General features: G+C 35.5%; 1 protein-coding gene across 1 annotated transcript in view; it reads right to left on the reverse strand.

Moving 5' to 3' along the window:
- The window catches only part of LOC132551392 (sodium-independent sulfate anion transporter-like), a 38347-nt gene that overhangs the window by 12645 nt on the left and 8627 nt on the right, over positions 1–17075 (reverse strand). The window contains exons 2-10 of the mRNA XM_060215533.1: positions 12597–12724; positions 9993–10203; positions 7575–7677; positions 4224–4428; positions 2954–3039; positions 2402–2481; positions 2152–2206; positions 1520–1544; positions 347–409 (exon numbers count right to left, since the gene is read on the reverse strand). Coding sequence (XP_060071516.1) covers positions 347–409; positions 1520–1544; positions 2152–2206; positions 2402–2481; positions 2954–3039; positions 4224–4428; positions 7575–7677; positions 9993–10192 — 817 coding nt within the window. The 5' untranslated portion in view covers positions 10193–10203; positions 12597–12724. The remainder of the gene's footprint in view (positions 1–346; positions 410–1519; positions 1545–2151; positions 2207–2401; positions 2482–2953; positions 3040–4223; positions 4429–7574; positions 7678–9992; positions 10204–12596; positions 12725–17075) is intronic.

Genomic DNA, 17075 nt, shown 5'->3' on the forward strand with positions numbered 1-17075 from the left:
CTGTCCCTGCTAGTAACACAACTCACCTGTCCCTGCTAGTAACACAACTCACCTGTTCTGTTAGTCAGCCACACAATGTAACAAAACTCACCTGTCCCGTAACAAACTTTTCACACACAAGCTTGGTAACAAACTCACCTGTCCCTGTTAGTAACATCACTTACCTGTCCCTGTTAGTAACACAACTCACCTGTCCCTGTTAGTAACACAACTCACCTGTCCCTGTTAGTAACATCACTTACCTGTCCCTGTTAGTAACACAACTCACCTGTCCCTGTTAGTAACACAACTCACCTGTCCCTGTTAGTAACACAACTTACCTGTCCCTGTTAGTAACACAACTCACCTGTTCCAGTCAGCCACACAATGTAACGACAAACTTTTACACACAAAAGTGTCTCCACTATTTCTATGTGTATTACATGCATATATTTTGATCAATTATTACAAACTTTTATCACTAAAGTATAATCTTAACAGTAAAATGTATTTGAATTCAACAAAGTTTGCTTCTGATAAAACTTGAATTACGAGAATAAGTTTTGGGAAAAACAGTATCTCATTATCAATATATAATTTGTCTATAGGAAGAGACAAAAAAACTTACCTTTATCAGATAGAGACAAAGAAACTTACCTTTAGTAGAAAGAGACAAAGAAACTTACCTTTAGTAGAAAGAGACAAAGAAACTTACCTTTATCAGATAGAGACAAAGAAACTTACCTTTAGTAGGAACAGACAAAGAAACTTACCTTTAGTAGGAACAGACAAAGAAACTTACCTTTAGCAGGAAGAGACAAAGAAACTTACCTTTAGTAGAAAGAGACAAAAAAACTTACCTTTATCAGATAGAGACAAAGAAACTTACCTTTAGTAGGAACAGACAAAGAAACTTACCTTTAGTAGGAACAGACAAAGAAACTTACCTTTAGTAGGAAGAGACAAAGAAACTTACCTTTAGTAGAAAGAGACAAAAAAACTTACCTTTAGTAGAAAGAGACAAAGAAACTTACCTTTAGTAGGAAGAGACAAAGAAACTTACCTTTAGTAGGAAGAAACAAAGAAACTTACCTTTAGTAGGAACAGACAAAGAAACTTACCTTTAGTAGGAACAGACAAAGAAACTTACCTTTAGTAGGAAGAGACAAAGAAACTTACCTTTATCAGATAGAGACAAAGAAACTTACCTTTAGTAGGTAGAGACAAAGAAACTTACCTTTATCAGATAGAGACAAAGAAACTTACCTTTAGTAGAAAGAGACAAAGAAACTTACCTTTAGTAGGAAGAGACAAAGAAACTTACCTTTAGTAGGAACAGGAAGTAGAAAGAGACAAAAAAACTTACCTTTATCAGATAGAGACAAAGAAACTTACCTTTAGTAGGAACAGACAAAGAAACTTACCTTTAGTAGGAACAGACAAAGAAACTTACCTTTAGCAGGAAGAGACAAAGAAACTTACCTTTAGTAGAAAGAGACAAAAAAACTTACCTTTAGTAGAAAGAGACAAAGAAACTTACCTTTAGTAGAAGAGACAAAACTTACCTTTAGTAGGAAGAAACAAAGAAACTTACCTTTAGTAGGAACAGACAAAGAAACTTACCTTTAGTAGGAACAGACAAAGAAACTTACCTTTAGTAGGAAGAGACAAAGAAACTTACCTTTAGTAGAGACAAAGAAACTTAGAGACAAAGAAACTAGGAAGAGACAAAGAAACCTTTATCAGATAGAGACAAAGAAACTTACCTTTATCAGATAGAGACAAAGAAACTTACCTTTAGTAGAAAGAGACAAAGAAACTTACCTTTAGTAGGAAGAGACAAAGAAACTTACCTTTAGTAGGAAGAGACAAAGAAACTTACCTTTAGTAGGAAGAGACAAAGAAACTTACCTTTAGCAGGAAGAGACAAAGAAACTTACCTTTATCAGATAGAGACAACGAAACTTACCTTTAGTAGAAACAGACAAAGAAACTTACCTTTAGTAGGAACAGACAAAGAAACTTACCTTTAGTAGGAAGAGACAAAGAAACTTACCTTTAGTAGGAAGAGACAAAGAAACTTACCTTTAGAAGGAAGAGACAAAGAAACTTACCTTTAGTAGAAAGAGACAAAAAAACTTACCTTTAGTAGGAAGAAACAAAGAAACTTACCTTTAGTAGGAAGAGAAGTATTAGACATATAAGTCCCATGGTCATATCCCAAACTCTGAAACATTCCAACAGTCACATCCCCATCATCATCATATTTCTTACCGACACTTTCAAACTTTATTGAAATACCTCATTCCTTATAATACATTTCATTTTCATGTTAATTTGAGAACAAATTCAGTAAAAACGGTAGCTCCAAGAATCTTCTTATCTTATTCCCTGTGATTCTAACTATGGTGGTCACACTTACTTGGTTTCTGGAAGCTTTCTAAATGTTTCATACACCATATGTGGAAAGTCCCTCGGTATATCAGTCAGCCCAAATATTCCCTGTAAAATCATACATAATAATACAGTTTCATTAAATAGTACTGACACGAAGTATAGACTTAGTCCTTTTCTTTCTAAACACATACCTAGGGTAAACAGAATTTCTACTCACAAAGTTATCTAAAAGTGTTTTTGTTTTATATTACTATAACAAGTACTTATTGATTAGATAGTTATGTCAAATAAGAGGAATATATAATCACCTCTAAATAAAAAAACTAGAATTATAGCAAATCAGGTGGGCCAATTGGGTATATCAATATACACATGATTATCTGATGAGAGTTATCTCCCTTTCTACTGGAAACTTGGGCACTATAATGGCAATATAAGAAATTGTTCCAGTCTTATATCTAAAGCTAACCTTATCCAATTCTCTACATCAACTTATAAATGTGTCTGTCCATTTAGAACAGCAGCCCATACTTTAATCAAATAACACATTCCGTCAAGTTAGATTTTCATGACATACCTTGACTTGACCAAAGCCGATGGTGATGGCTGCAGCTGAAGTAAAGGCATTGATGACAGGGTAGGATATAAAGTTCACTAAAATACCTGTAATATTAATACAAAATATCATTGATGACAGGGTAGGATATAAAGTTCACTAATATACCTGTAATATTAATACAAAATATCATTAGTGACAGGGTAGGATATAAAGTTCACTAAAATACCTGTAATATTAATACAAAATATCATTAGTGACAGGGTAGGATATAAAGTTCACTATTACCTGTAATATTTATACAAAATATCATTGATGACAGGGTAGGATATAAAGTTCACTAATATACCTGTAATATTAATACAAAATATCATTGATGACAGGGTAGGATATTAAGTTCACTATTACCTGTAATATTAATACAAAATATCATTGATGACAGGGTAGGATATAAAGTTCACTATTACCTGTAATATTAATATAAAATCTCTCTGATGACAGGGTAGGATATAAAGTTCACTATTACCTGTAATATTTATATGAAATCTCTCTGATGACAGGGTAGGATATAAAGTTCTCCCAGATATATTAAAATAACCATCAATCCAGCCTTGAATGCCAGTGTTTTCATGTTGTTTCTCAAATGGCTAAAGATTTACAATGAATAATGGGCCACACATTCTTGTATTTTTTTATGTACGTCTTATATTGAAAAAGAAAAGGCAGTTTTCATTTTACCACTATTGACAACTCATACATTTCTGATGAACATAACTAAAGAGCTGTACACCGACAGTTAATAAAAACCATTTTATCCAGTAGACTGTGGTATAAAAACAATAAAATCTTTGTTAAAGGTGCACACAGACACAGATAATAGTTTTTTCCTCAATATTGTTATATTGTAATTTTGTTTTCATCACAATGTCATTCCGTTTAAATGATTATTTTATGTAATACATGTGTACTTCTGGGCCACTGTAAGCTAAATGAAATGTCTCTCTGATTCAGTGATGTTACCAGAAATAGAAGTCACATTTCCGAAATACATGTCAGTCATTTCAGGTGAGTGAATTTGAGATCATATCTGTGGATTTTTTCAGACAAATACTGGTGTTTCAGTGATCAATTTTATTAGATTAATCTTTTCATTTTTGTATTTGTTTAGTTTCAATTCATCGCAGTGATGTGATTCTTATGGCCCGGAAACTAATACGCCAAGGATAAATGAATTTCGAGCAAATATAAAGATGACAACAATTTTCAGTACAGGTGTGCATGAATTACATACCAAGGTTAAGGACGCCCATGAGGAATTGTACACATCCACACAGGAGACAGAGGACTATTGCATAGGTAGGGTCATTCTCCACAGGAGAATAGGCAAATGCAGCTGTCATCAGGGACATTATGGCTGTGGGTCCAAGTGTAATGTCTTTGGCTGTCCCCAGGAAGCAGTACACAAAACAACCCATAAATGCCGAGTACAGGCCATACTGAAACATACAAAAAGGCCATGGCCCTAAACAGTCATCTGACAATCTGACGAGCAACGAATGGATGGACAAACACAGAATTCACTGATGGTGGTCTGATAAATCTTATCAATTAAAATTTTTAACATACCTTGAAAGTATCAGAAACTTATTTGTGGTAGGTTATGTTTATGAAAAACAGTTGTACAATCATGTTACAAAATGACTACTATGGTTACCATGTTGAAGTTTTGATCAGACTGAAAAAAAAATAACATATTACCAATTTCGTTTTTTTTTAGCAAATCAAACACCAAGTGTTTTTCTCAAAAGTCTGAATGAAACTTGAGAAGAAGTTCAGACTATTTGTTCTAGATGAGTCATGTTGGATTTTGGACAAAAGTGAAAAGCACAAGATTTGGTCAGGACAATCTCAGAACCATTTAGTGCACACTTGATATCATTGCCACACCCTAATAAAGTTTCAGGCAAAATTTGGTTAAATTTACCCAGACATTAAGAAGGAGTAGCGTTTTGGAACAAAATATTGTCTAACTTTCCCTTTTCTGGCCCCGCCCCAAAGTTGCTAGGGGTTGAATCAACTTTCTGAATTTTTAAAATGACTCTCCACCCACAATATTTTGTACCACATTTGGTTTAAATTGATTCAAGCCTTAAGATGGAGTCGAGTTTTGAAGTCAAATTATTGACAAATTTTCTCATTTGGGGGCTGTGCCTCCAGGTCTCTAGGTGTGAAATCAACTTGGATTTAAGAAATGATAACCCACCTGCCAAGATGTTTCATATTAAATTTGATTGAAATCTACTCAAGCATAGTCCATAGGGATCAAATCAATTTATTTGAATTTAAGAAATGATACTCCACCCCAATGATGTTTCAGACCAAATTTGGTTGCAATCTGTCAAGATGCTTAGCAGGAGTGGTAATTTAAAGGAAAAGTTGATGGATGGTGCACAGCGCACAGCAGTGGACCATGCATGATTACTCGTCAGGTCAGATGACTTAAAAATTCATCCATTGGAGATCCTGTTTGAAAAGTAACTTCAAAAGTTCATCCAGCATACCAACATAGATGATATGGACTTACATCAAGTATCCTACAACTCCAAGCCAACATCAACACAATAAATTTGAAACTAAAATGTTATTTACATATGACAATTGACACACTGAGATGCTTATAAAGCTGATAAGACATCAAACACTGGCTGAATCTGCTCTATGACTTATCAGACAAGATGTTACCGGAATGTGATTTGGAATTTACAACATAAACTTGATGATATGATATCTTGGACAATGGAGTGCCTACAGATAGTAGAGGAGGGCCAACTGTCATCTCTGCCTCCAATAAACCTCTCTACTAGAAGATGGCACCTGATCTCATACCCCCTCATAAAAACATGCCCCCTACCTGTACAAAGGTAGGCAATGACCTATTAGTTCTTTATAAAGAAAAAGAAGAAATATCCGTAACTGTAAAGTAGAAGATCAAAAGCCAAGAAATCGGTAAACAGATTTACGATTGGTGATGACCCCTGTATAAAGTCTGAACAGCTTACTGACATATGTTTAAAATTTATATATTCTTTGATACAAAGTCTAGTACAACGACCATCATGATTAGTAGACATATTCTCAGGGGATGGCTAACATAAACTTTTCCTGTTGTCAAATTCCTATTGTCTTGATCTTTACCATAAAATTATCTTCCAATGAAACAAGTTAACTTTATTGTCCTATAGTTTGAAATGTATGATCCCTATTTTTTTAATCCAATAGGCTTTACGTCAATATACCTGTGTACGTGGTTATGTTATCTTGATGTATGTAACTCCCACGGGTACCTACCTGTGTGAGTCATGTGTTATCTTGGCATATACCAGCCCCTGAGGTACCTACCTATGTGGGTAGTCGTGCTATCTTGGCGTATACCAGCCCCTGAGGTACCTACCTATGTGGGTAGTCGTGCTATCTTGGCGTATACCAGCACCTGAGGTACCTACCTGTGTGGGTAGTCATGCTATCTTGCATATGGCAGCCCATGAGGTATCTACCTATGTGGGTACTCGTGCTATCTTGGCGTATGCCAGCCCCTGAGGTACCTACCTGTGTGGTTACTCGTGCTATCTTGGCGTATGACAGCCCTTATGGTACCTACCTATGTGGGTACTCGTGCTATCTTGGCGTATGCCAGCCCTTATGGTACCTACCTGTGTGGGTACTCGTGCTATCTTGGCGTATGACAGCCCTTATGGTACCTACCTATGTGGGTACTCGTGCTATCTTGGCGTATGCCAGCACCTAAGGTACCTACCTATGTGGGTACTCATGCTATCTTGGCGTATGCCAGCCCTGAGGTACCTACCTGTGTGGGTACTCGTGCTATCTTGGCATATGACAGCCCTTATGGTACCTACCTATGTGGGTACTCGTGCTATCTTGGCGTATGCCAGCACCTGAGGTACCTACCTATGTGGGTACTCGTGCTATCTTGGCGTATGCCAGCACCTGAGGTACCTACCTATGTGGGTACTCGTGCTATCTTGGCGTATGCCAGCCCCTGAGGTACCTACCTGTGTGGGTACTCGTGCTATCTTGGCGTATGCCAGCCCCTGAGGTACCTACCTGTGTGGGTACTCGTGCTATCTTGGCGTATGACAGCCCTTATGGTACCTACCTATGTGGGTACTCGTGCTATCTTGGCGTATGTCAGCCCTGAGGTACCTACCTGTGTGGGTACTCGTGCTATCTTGGCGTATGCCAGCCCTGAGGTACCTACCTGTGTGGGTACTCATGCTATCTTGGCGTATGACAGCCCTTATGGTACCTACCTATGTAGGTACTCGTGCTATCTTGGCGTATGCCAGCACCTGAGGTACCTACCTATGTGGGTACTCGTGCTATCTTGGCGTATGACAGCCCTGAGGTACCTACCTGTGTGGGTACTCGTGCTATCTTGGCATATGACAGCCCTTATGGTACCTACCTATGTGGGTACTCGTGCTATCTTGGTGTATACCAGCCCCTGAGGTACCTACCTATGTGGGTACTTGTGCTATCTTGGCGTATGACAGCCCTTATGGTACCTACCTATGTGGTTACTCGTGCTATCTTGGCGTATACCAGCCCCTGAGGTACCTACCTGTGTGGGTAGTCGTGCTATCTTGGCGTATGCCAGTCCCTGGGGTATCACTGTCAGTGCCACAGTCAGACCAGCAACCAAATCGCACTGCAAGGTGTGAAGGCTACAATGAGGAAAGACACAATTTCAAAAAAAGGCCTTAGAAGAACCATGCTTACTATATATTTCATTGAATATAGAACAAGAGGCCCATATGGGTAAAGTGTCATTAAGGGGGCAGAGACCCACAGATTATACACAAGTGAGACCCCTTTACTCATGGATACTTCAGACCACATTTTAGCAAAATCCAATCATTTCTTCAGGGGGATAGGACTTAAAGAACATGTTCTATTTCCCTTATTGGGCCAACACACCCCTTCCACCCCAGGGAATGGAGTCCCCTTCACCTAAAAAATGCTTCAGATCAAATTTGTTCAAAATGAAATCATTCTTACAGGAGGATAGGATTTTAAAGTGTTTGCTTAATTCTCTTATTGGACTTCACCCCTCTTGCTACTGGTGGCCAGGACTAACCATTTAAACACAACTGAATTCCCTTCATCAAAAGGTTGCTTCAGACCTAATTTGGGCTGAATCCTATCATTCCTAAAGGAAGAGTAGGATTTTAAAGAATTTGCTCCAATTCACCTATTTGGCCTTGCCCCTCTGGCCACAAGAAGCCAAGACCCACTGTTTATCTAAAATTAATTCCCAACACCCAAGAATACTTGAGATCAAAATTGAGCAAAATCCAATCATTCCTACGGAAGGAATAAGATTTTTTAAAAGTTGCTCTATTTCAACTATTTGGCCCTGTCCCTCTGGGTCCACGGAGCTAAACCCTACCATTTATGCAAAATTTGCTCTTCTTCCCCAAGGATGCTACTGAACAAATTTGGATGAAATCTGCTCAGTTGTTCTTAACTAGAAGCAATTTGTGAAAAAATTAAAGAATGGATGGATGGCTAGACAGACAACGGATGTATGCAGTACGACATAAGCTCACTGGTCCTTCGGACCAGGCAAGCTAACAAAACATAACTATATCAGTTAATCTCCATTGGCAAAACATCACTATATCATTCTCCGTTTGAAAACATAGCTAAAACGTGTATTATCAATCTTCATTAACAAAACCTAACAATATCAATCTTCATTAAGAAAACATTATTTCAACAATTTCCATTTACAGTATAAGGTCTTTATCAAAATGTTTGTGAAAATAAGTTGACATAATGTTGATCTTTAATTAAAAAGAATTTATATTAAAATAAGATTGTTGTTTTATCTATCAACTTGTACATATAAAAATTGAACATCTATATTTTGTGAGCAGCATTTTTTATAAAAAGAGAAATCAATGTGTTTTATTGTATTAAATTACTTCAGAAGGTTGAAATGATTTATCATTGTTTTTTTAATTTTGAAAATAAATTGTAGTTAACTAAATGCGAAAAAAAAGAAGACTTAATTAAGCAATTCATGTTCATGGATCTCCCATCAGACACAATTTTGTTCCTCAAAGCAAAGATGTGTTTAGAAAACTGACAATTTTTTTTTATAAAAATAACGTAATTTTGTATGTAAAAGGATAACTGACCTATCTTGTTGTGGAGTATAATTAAGTGTACAAAGCTCTGCTTCCACTGATACAAGACAAAATGAGTTTGTTGAATGTATGAAATAAGGATTTACCAATAAGTAAAAGAAATGAATACAGCAAAATGAATTAAACAGTAACAAATGTTATCATTTTTCATTAACTTGTGTTGGGATCAAAGTTAAGACTGAGTAAAGTGATGACACTAGGCAGTCATTAACTCAATCATTCTCAAAATTCACCACTTATTAGCCAAGGAAAATAAATATTTATAAGGGATCAAATGAAGGGGGATATTCTTTAGTTATCAATACGAGCTTTGTTAAAAAAACCTCTCCTAAATTTTCTGAGAAACGATACAAATTTTCAATTGTCAATCTAAGATATTAGGTTGAAAATGCACAATGCATTATGCATATTGGACCAAACAGAAATAACTTAAGAAAATTTTAAAACGATCCACCTAAAATTTCATACAAAAAATGATAACAAACTGCTAAAATCCAAAACCATCACTTTGAAAACTTCTGGGTACTTCAGATCAGTCCTAAAATTCAACAGGCACATGTACAACTAAGGATCAAGAAAAAACAATTTCCTTTGTCCTTTTTAACCAATATCAAACTACCATATCAAATTTTGTTACATAGCGACCAACCTTTTTTGCGCTAAAATGACGGCCATAAAGGTTCATTGTAAAATTTCAAAACACATCCTGCATTTCTGCAGACTAAGAACTGTACATGTTTCAGGATGGATGACAGATTTAAGATATAAGGTGACTGCTAACAATCTGAGGATATTTTACTAGTAATAAATAAAAATAAATTACTTACTTATATTTGGGTAGCCAGTTAGTAATTGGAACTCTTTCCTTTAAATTTTCCACAGAACAGCACTTTTTACAGTAGTTTTTGGCTACCATTTTCACAACCTTAGCCACACCCATGCCTGCATGTATGGTGATTCGCGGGGGAGGGGAGCTGTGTGTCCGCCTGTGTGACAGTAACGGCTGACTTTCCTCTGGTTCCATCATGGATATTCATCCTGTATATATACCCAAAGGTCAGAGTTCAATAGGTAAGAAGAAAAAAGGGCAATAAATGAGATACTGAGTGTAACAGATAAGACCTTCAGTCGGTATGGCAGCCCTGAATGTAACAGTAATACCTAATTGTCATCAAACTAAATCCCATACCTGTGAAAATATACCTTGTGATTATCATTGTTTACCATGTCAGGCTGTAGGTCAATGCTCTTTTGGTATACATCAATTAATTAAGTTCCACACATCTCAGACAGGAAGTCAGTGATTAACAAATCTATATCTATATTTATCTGACCAGATAGACAGATCAGATAAAAAAAAGGGACTGAGGAATATTGACTAATTAGTTAAATTGTACATAGTGGCTAAGATGAATGTATTGTTTTAACACCTGTGAATAATCACTTTCACAGGTAATCACGTGTTCTGTTTACCTCTAAGTGTCCTGAGCCACCCTGTGACTGAGTATCCTAGTTAGAATAACTATCCAAAATTATCTTAGACATATTCTAGTATTATTTATATATATATAGAATGTTTAATGAGTTTTATTTCATATGAGATTTTAGAACGTAAGTTTTTATTTTTGTGAGAGTTATATAAGAGTTCTTATAAAACCTCAAATGAAATGAAAACTAATTTAAGATACTTTTTTATCACATAACTCAAGAAAGTTATATTTTCATAGGTTTTAAAGTAATGATGTAGAGGACAAAATCAAAAGGATCGAGGCAACCATCTGCTACATAAAACCTATTCCAAAACAACAAATTTGCATTATACAAATAACATGATCTCCAGGTGCCTAAACAACTTGTCTCCTCTCGTTTTGTTGTATTCAAACTATCAAATATGAAATATGTTTAGCAAAAGAATGAGATAAATGAGGGTAGCAATAAGTGATGATAGCATGTGTATCCGGTACTGGTGTTCTTTTATTTGGACAATGTGTTTGAGGCTCCTAACCCATGGAAATTTGTGTTTGTCAGGAAGCTGAAAAACAGACAGGTCTGTGTCGTGGTTGTATCCTTGGGCAAGACACCCAATTGTTTTAGACGGTATTCAACAGACCTTCAGCACACTTGTAACAAACCTTTTGTAGGTTATTCACTCAGGTAGTCATCAGATACTACAAGGAGAAACTTCGCCTCACTTGCTGTTCATGGGATGATAAACCCCGCAAACCAATTAGGAGGGGGTGGGGAGGGAGCTAACACTTTCCAGTAATACACTGAGGCTCTGACAGACCCAAGGATATTCAAATTTTGTTAGAATCCATGTATCTGTGGTGAAGAAGTAGAATGTCAAATACCTGATTCCTCTTCTAGACCCTCCTTTCATCTAGTTCCAAAACCAGACAGAAAAATTTAAACAGATAAGTTTTCTGATATAGACAAAAGAAATGTATTCATAACAATGTTTTATAGACTATGTGTATGTCAATACAATATATTTACTGATTGATGGTCTCCTTTGAAATCAGACAGCTTTCAAGCTTAAACTGATATATCCCCTTATTATCAGCACTTTAAGTGTTCATTCAGAGCAACAAAGACAAAGGTTATCTTCAATAGTCTAAATCTTCTCCTTCACTCATAAAATTTAGTCATATTTTATATTTAACCTTGGAATTTTAGGACATTTTACAACCTTTAACAATACTGACACCATTTTTTTATGACCAGTTTCAACTACATTTTAACATGTATTGCACATCACCACATCTTACTCAGATATCAACATTAATAATTAATTGTTTACATGAAGGTTACTAAGATAACCTCTTCACATCTCACAATGATCTAGAGTGTGTAAAGCATCCGGTTCTGCAATATTACGTATCCATGTCAGATATAATGAAAGTCATAAATATACCACAAAAAGAGAGAGATGAGTTATTAACCTACTCTATGGGTTTGTAAATATGAAGTAGACTTTTGGCAAAGACCTGAAACAAATGTTAGAAAATTCAGCTGGAAGGATTAAACAATATAACAAAATAAACAAATCGTCAATATGTTTCAAGTACCTTCAAAAGAACGCAGGAGAGATATATCTGAACGGACCACAGATAAATCAAGACAGGAATTACAGCTGTCAAATATCAATATCAGACCTACTTATAACATAGTAGATCCATAACGGAAAGGACTAATGATACCCTGTTCTCGCCAGGGTTCGGACTAGCGACCCTTTGGTCTCGTGCTGGACACCATGTAGCTTGAGTAAAGGGTACTTCCCATTTGCTGTGCCTAGTAAGGTGACCTGTACTCTCTCCTTCTACAGAGCTATCAGTTTTTAAAACCAGTCATCATATAACAAATGAAAATAAAAAAGATATTGATTTGAAAATCATTACAATAAACTAAAACTAAAATAGCTTTGAACTTACCACTGAGTGAGTATCAATGTTAAAGTGAGTATTATTCTGTAAGTTTGACTAATGATGACTGTCGTCAGCTCTCGGTCATCTGTAGATCCAGTTTAAAAGACATGGTCTCATCTATGTGCAGGCTTCCTCTGTAACAAATGTATGAAATAGAGAAAATTGTGTCTTGTCAAGCTTGAATTTAACCCCAGAAATTGTTTTAAATTTTATGCAAACTATCAACTTTGTGACTGTGAAGTCAGAATTTCAAGAAATTTTACAAAATCTGTACTATGAAAGTTTACAAGCAGCTGTTTGCCTGAGTCATCACAAGTGTACACTTAGTGTAACAGACTGCTCTTCATAATCAGTGTGATCACCAATCAATACAACATCACATACTGTCACTTAAAACATCGTCAACATGTCGCTACTTAAAACATCCTCAACATGTCCTTACTTAAAACATCGTCAACATGTCCTTACTTAAAACATCGTCAACATGTCCTTACTTAAAACATCCTCAACATGTCGCTACTTAAAACATCCTCAACATGTCCTTACTTAAAACATCGTCAACATGTCCTTACTTCAAACATCGTCAACATGTCCTTACTTAAAACATCGTCAACATGTCCTTACTTAAAACATCATCAACATGTCCTTACTTAAAACACTGTCAACATGTCGTCACTTAAAACATCCTCAACATGTCCTTACTTAAAACATCGTCAACATGTCGTTACTTAAAACATCCTCAACATGTCCTTACTTAAAACATCGTCAACATGTCCTTACTTAAAACATCATCAACATGTCCTTACTTAAAACACTATCAACATGTCGTCACTTAAAACATCGTCAACATGTCCTTACTTAAAACATCATCAACATGTCCTTACTTAAAACATTGTCAACATGTCCTTACTTAAAACATCGTCAACATGTCCTTACTTAAAACATCGTCAACATGTCCTTACTTAAAACATTGTCAACATGTCCTTACTTAAAACACTGTCAACATGTTGTCACTTAAAACATCCTCAACATGTCCTTACTTAAAACATCATCAACATGTCCTTACTTTAAACATTGTCAACATGTCCTTACTTAAAACATCGTCAACATGTCCTTACTTAAAACATTGTCAACATGTCCTTACTTAAAACATTGTCAACATGTCCTTACTTAAAACACTGTCAACATGTCGTCACTTAAAACATCCTCAACATGTCCTTACTTAAAACATTGTCAACATGTCCTTACTTAAAACATCCTCAACATGTCCTTACTTAAAACATCGTCAACATGTCCTTACTTAAAACATCGTCAACATGTCCTTACTTAAAACATTGTCAACATGTCCTTACTTAAAACACTGTCAACATGTCGTCACTTAAAACATCCTCAACATGTCCTTACTTAAAACATCGTCAACATGTCCTTACTTAAAACATTGTCAACATGTCCTTACTTAAAACATCATCAACATGTCCTTACTTAAAACATCGTCAATATGTCCTTACTTAAAACATCGTCAACATGTCGTTACTTAAAACATCCTCAACATGTCCTTACTTAAAACATCGTCAATATGTCGTTACTTAAAACATCCTCAACATGTCCTTACTTAAAACATCGTCAATATGTCGTTACTTAAAACATCCTCAACATGTCCTTACTTAAAACATCGTCAACATGTCCTTACTTAAAACATCGTCAACATGTCATCACTTAAAACATTGTCAACATGTCCTTACTTAAAGCATCGTCAACATGTCCTTACTTAAAACATTGTCAACATGTCCTTACTTAAAACATCGTCAACATGTCCTTACTTAAAACATCGTCAACATGTCCTTACTTAAAACATCGTCAATACGTCCTTACTTAAAACATCGTCAGCATGTCGTTACTTAAAACATCCTCAACATGTCCTTACTTAAAACATCGTCAACATGTCCTTACTTAAAACATTGTCAACATGTCCTTACTTAAAACATTGTCAACATGTCGTCACTTAAAACATCGTCAACATGTCCTTACTTAAAACATCATCAACATGTCCTTACTTAAAACATCGTCAGCATGTCGTTACTTAAAACATCCTCAACATGTCCTTACTTAAAACATTGTCAACATGTCGTTACTTAAAACATCCTCAACATGTCCTTACTTAAAACATCCTCAACATGTCCTTACTTAAAACATCATCAACATGTCGTTACAAAGTCAAATCTGACTTCAAGAGTACGCTAAATTGTTGATTTTTTTCTGTTTTCCATATTTGTTATATCAGATCCCCTTCAATCTCTGATTAAATAGAATACCTCCGATTCACACACTTCCAGTTCACACTTACTGATGGCAAAGTCTCAAGCATTTCACTTATATATGTTAACAGGAAGCAAAAGAGCTTTCACGTACTTTTTGTTCATATAATTTTTAATTTCCACAGCAATGCTTCAAATCAAAATAGAACTGGTCTTTTAAATACAGGCCTTAACTTCCTTTTCAATCCACCCACTTCCCTATAAGAAAAATAACCATCGACCATTTAAATAATCATATATTTCCTTATAATATGTAAGGTTGAATTCTTTTGAATATTTATTCAACTAGTATCAACACTTTAAGGCACTGTTAATCACATGGACAGATCACTTCTCATGTAACCTTCTCTTTATCTAATGGCTAGATCTTAAGTCAATATAACCCTATATCCTTCCCAGGGTTACATCAGACTCACAATTACCTCTAACTCAACAAATGGCTACACTTAACATAACTCATATCCATCACGTCTTCAACAAGTTCAATATTACATCCAGTTCATCAAATGGTCACATCACACTCAATGACCAATTCATTAACAAGGCTTCATCAGATTCAAAATAATTTATCCATCACAAATCTACATCAGACTCAATGTAATCTCTTATTCATCACAGGGCTAAATTAGACTCAATATTATAACCTCTTTCTTGTCACAGAGCTACATTAGACTCAATATTATAACCTCTTTCTTGTCACAGGGCTACATTAGACTCAATATCATAACCTCTTTCTTGTCACAGGGCTACATTAGACTCAATATTATAACCTCTTTCTTGTCACAGGGCTACATTAGACTCAATATTATAACCTCTTTCTTGTCACAGGGCTTCATTAGACTCAATATTATAACCTCTTTCTTGTCACAGAGCTACATTAGACTCAATATTATAACCTCTTTCTTGTCACAGGGCTATGTAAAACTCAATATTATAACCTCTTTATTGTCACAGAGCTACATTAGACTCAATATTATAACCTCTTTCTTGTCACAGAGCTACATTAGACTCAATATTATAACCTCTTTCTTGTCACAGAGATACATTAGACTAAATATTACCTCTTTCTTGTCACAGAGCTACATTAGACTCAATATTATAACCTCTTTCTTGTCACAGGGCTACATTAGACTCAATATTATAACCTCTTTCTTGTCACAGAGCTACATTAGACTAAATATTACCTCTTTCTTGTCACAGAGCTACATTAGACTCAATATTATAACCTCTTTCTTGTCACAGAGCTACATTAGACTCAATATTATAACCTCTTTCTTGTCACAGGGCTACATTAGACTCAATATCATAACCTCTTTCTTGTCACAGGGCTATGTAAAACTCAATATTATAACCTCTTTCTTGTCACAGGGCTACATTAGACTCAATATCATAACCTCTTTCTTGTCACAGGGCTACATTAGACTCAATATTATAACCTCTTTCTTGTCACAGGGCTACATTAGACTCAATTTTATAACCTCTTTCTTGTTACAGGGCTACATTAGACTCAATATTATAACCTCTTTCTTGTCACAGGGCTATGTAAAACTCAATATTATAACCTCTTTCTTGTCACAGAGCTACATTAGACTCAATATTATAACCTCTTTCTTGTCACAGAGCTACATTAGACTCAATATTATAACCTCTTTCTTGTCACAGAGATACATTAGACTAAATATTACCTCTTTCTTGTCACAGAGCTACATTAGACTCAATATTATAACCTCTTTCTTGTCACAGAGCTACATTAGACTCAATATTATAACCTCTTTCTTGTCACAGGGCTACATTAGACTCAATATCATAACCTCTTTCTTGTCACAGGGCTACATTAGACTCAATATTATAACCTCTTTCTTGTCACAGGGCTACATTAGACTCAATATTATAACCTCTTTCTTGTCACAGGGCTTCATTAGACTCAATATTATAACCTCTTTCTTGTCACAGAGCTACATTAGACTCAATATTATAACCTCTTTCTTGTCACAGGGCTATGTAAAACTCAATATTATAACCTCTTTATTGTCACAGAGCTACATTAGACTCAATATTATAACCTCTTTCTTGTCACAGAGCTACATTAGACTCAATATTATAACCTCTTTCTTGTCACAGAGATACATTAGACTAAATATTACCTCTTTCTTGTCACAGAGCTACATTA

This window comes from Ylistrum balloti, unplaced genomic scaffold, assembly GCF_031769215.1.
Source record: "Ylistrum balloti isolate Yb309-2 unplaced genomic scaffold, AGI_CSIRO_Ybal_v1 Utg370196, whole genome shotgun sequence".
NCBI classification, from domain to species: domain Eukaryota; kingdom Metazoa; phylum Mollusca; class Bivalvia; order Pectinida; family Pectinidae; genus Ylistrum; species Ylistrum balloti.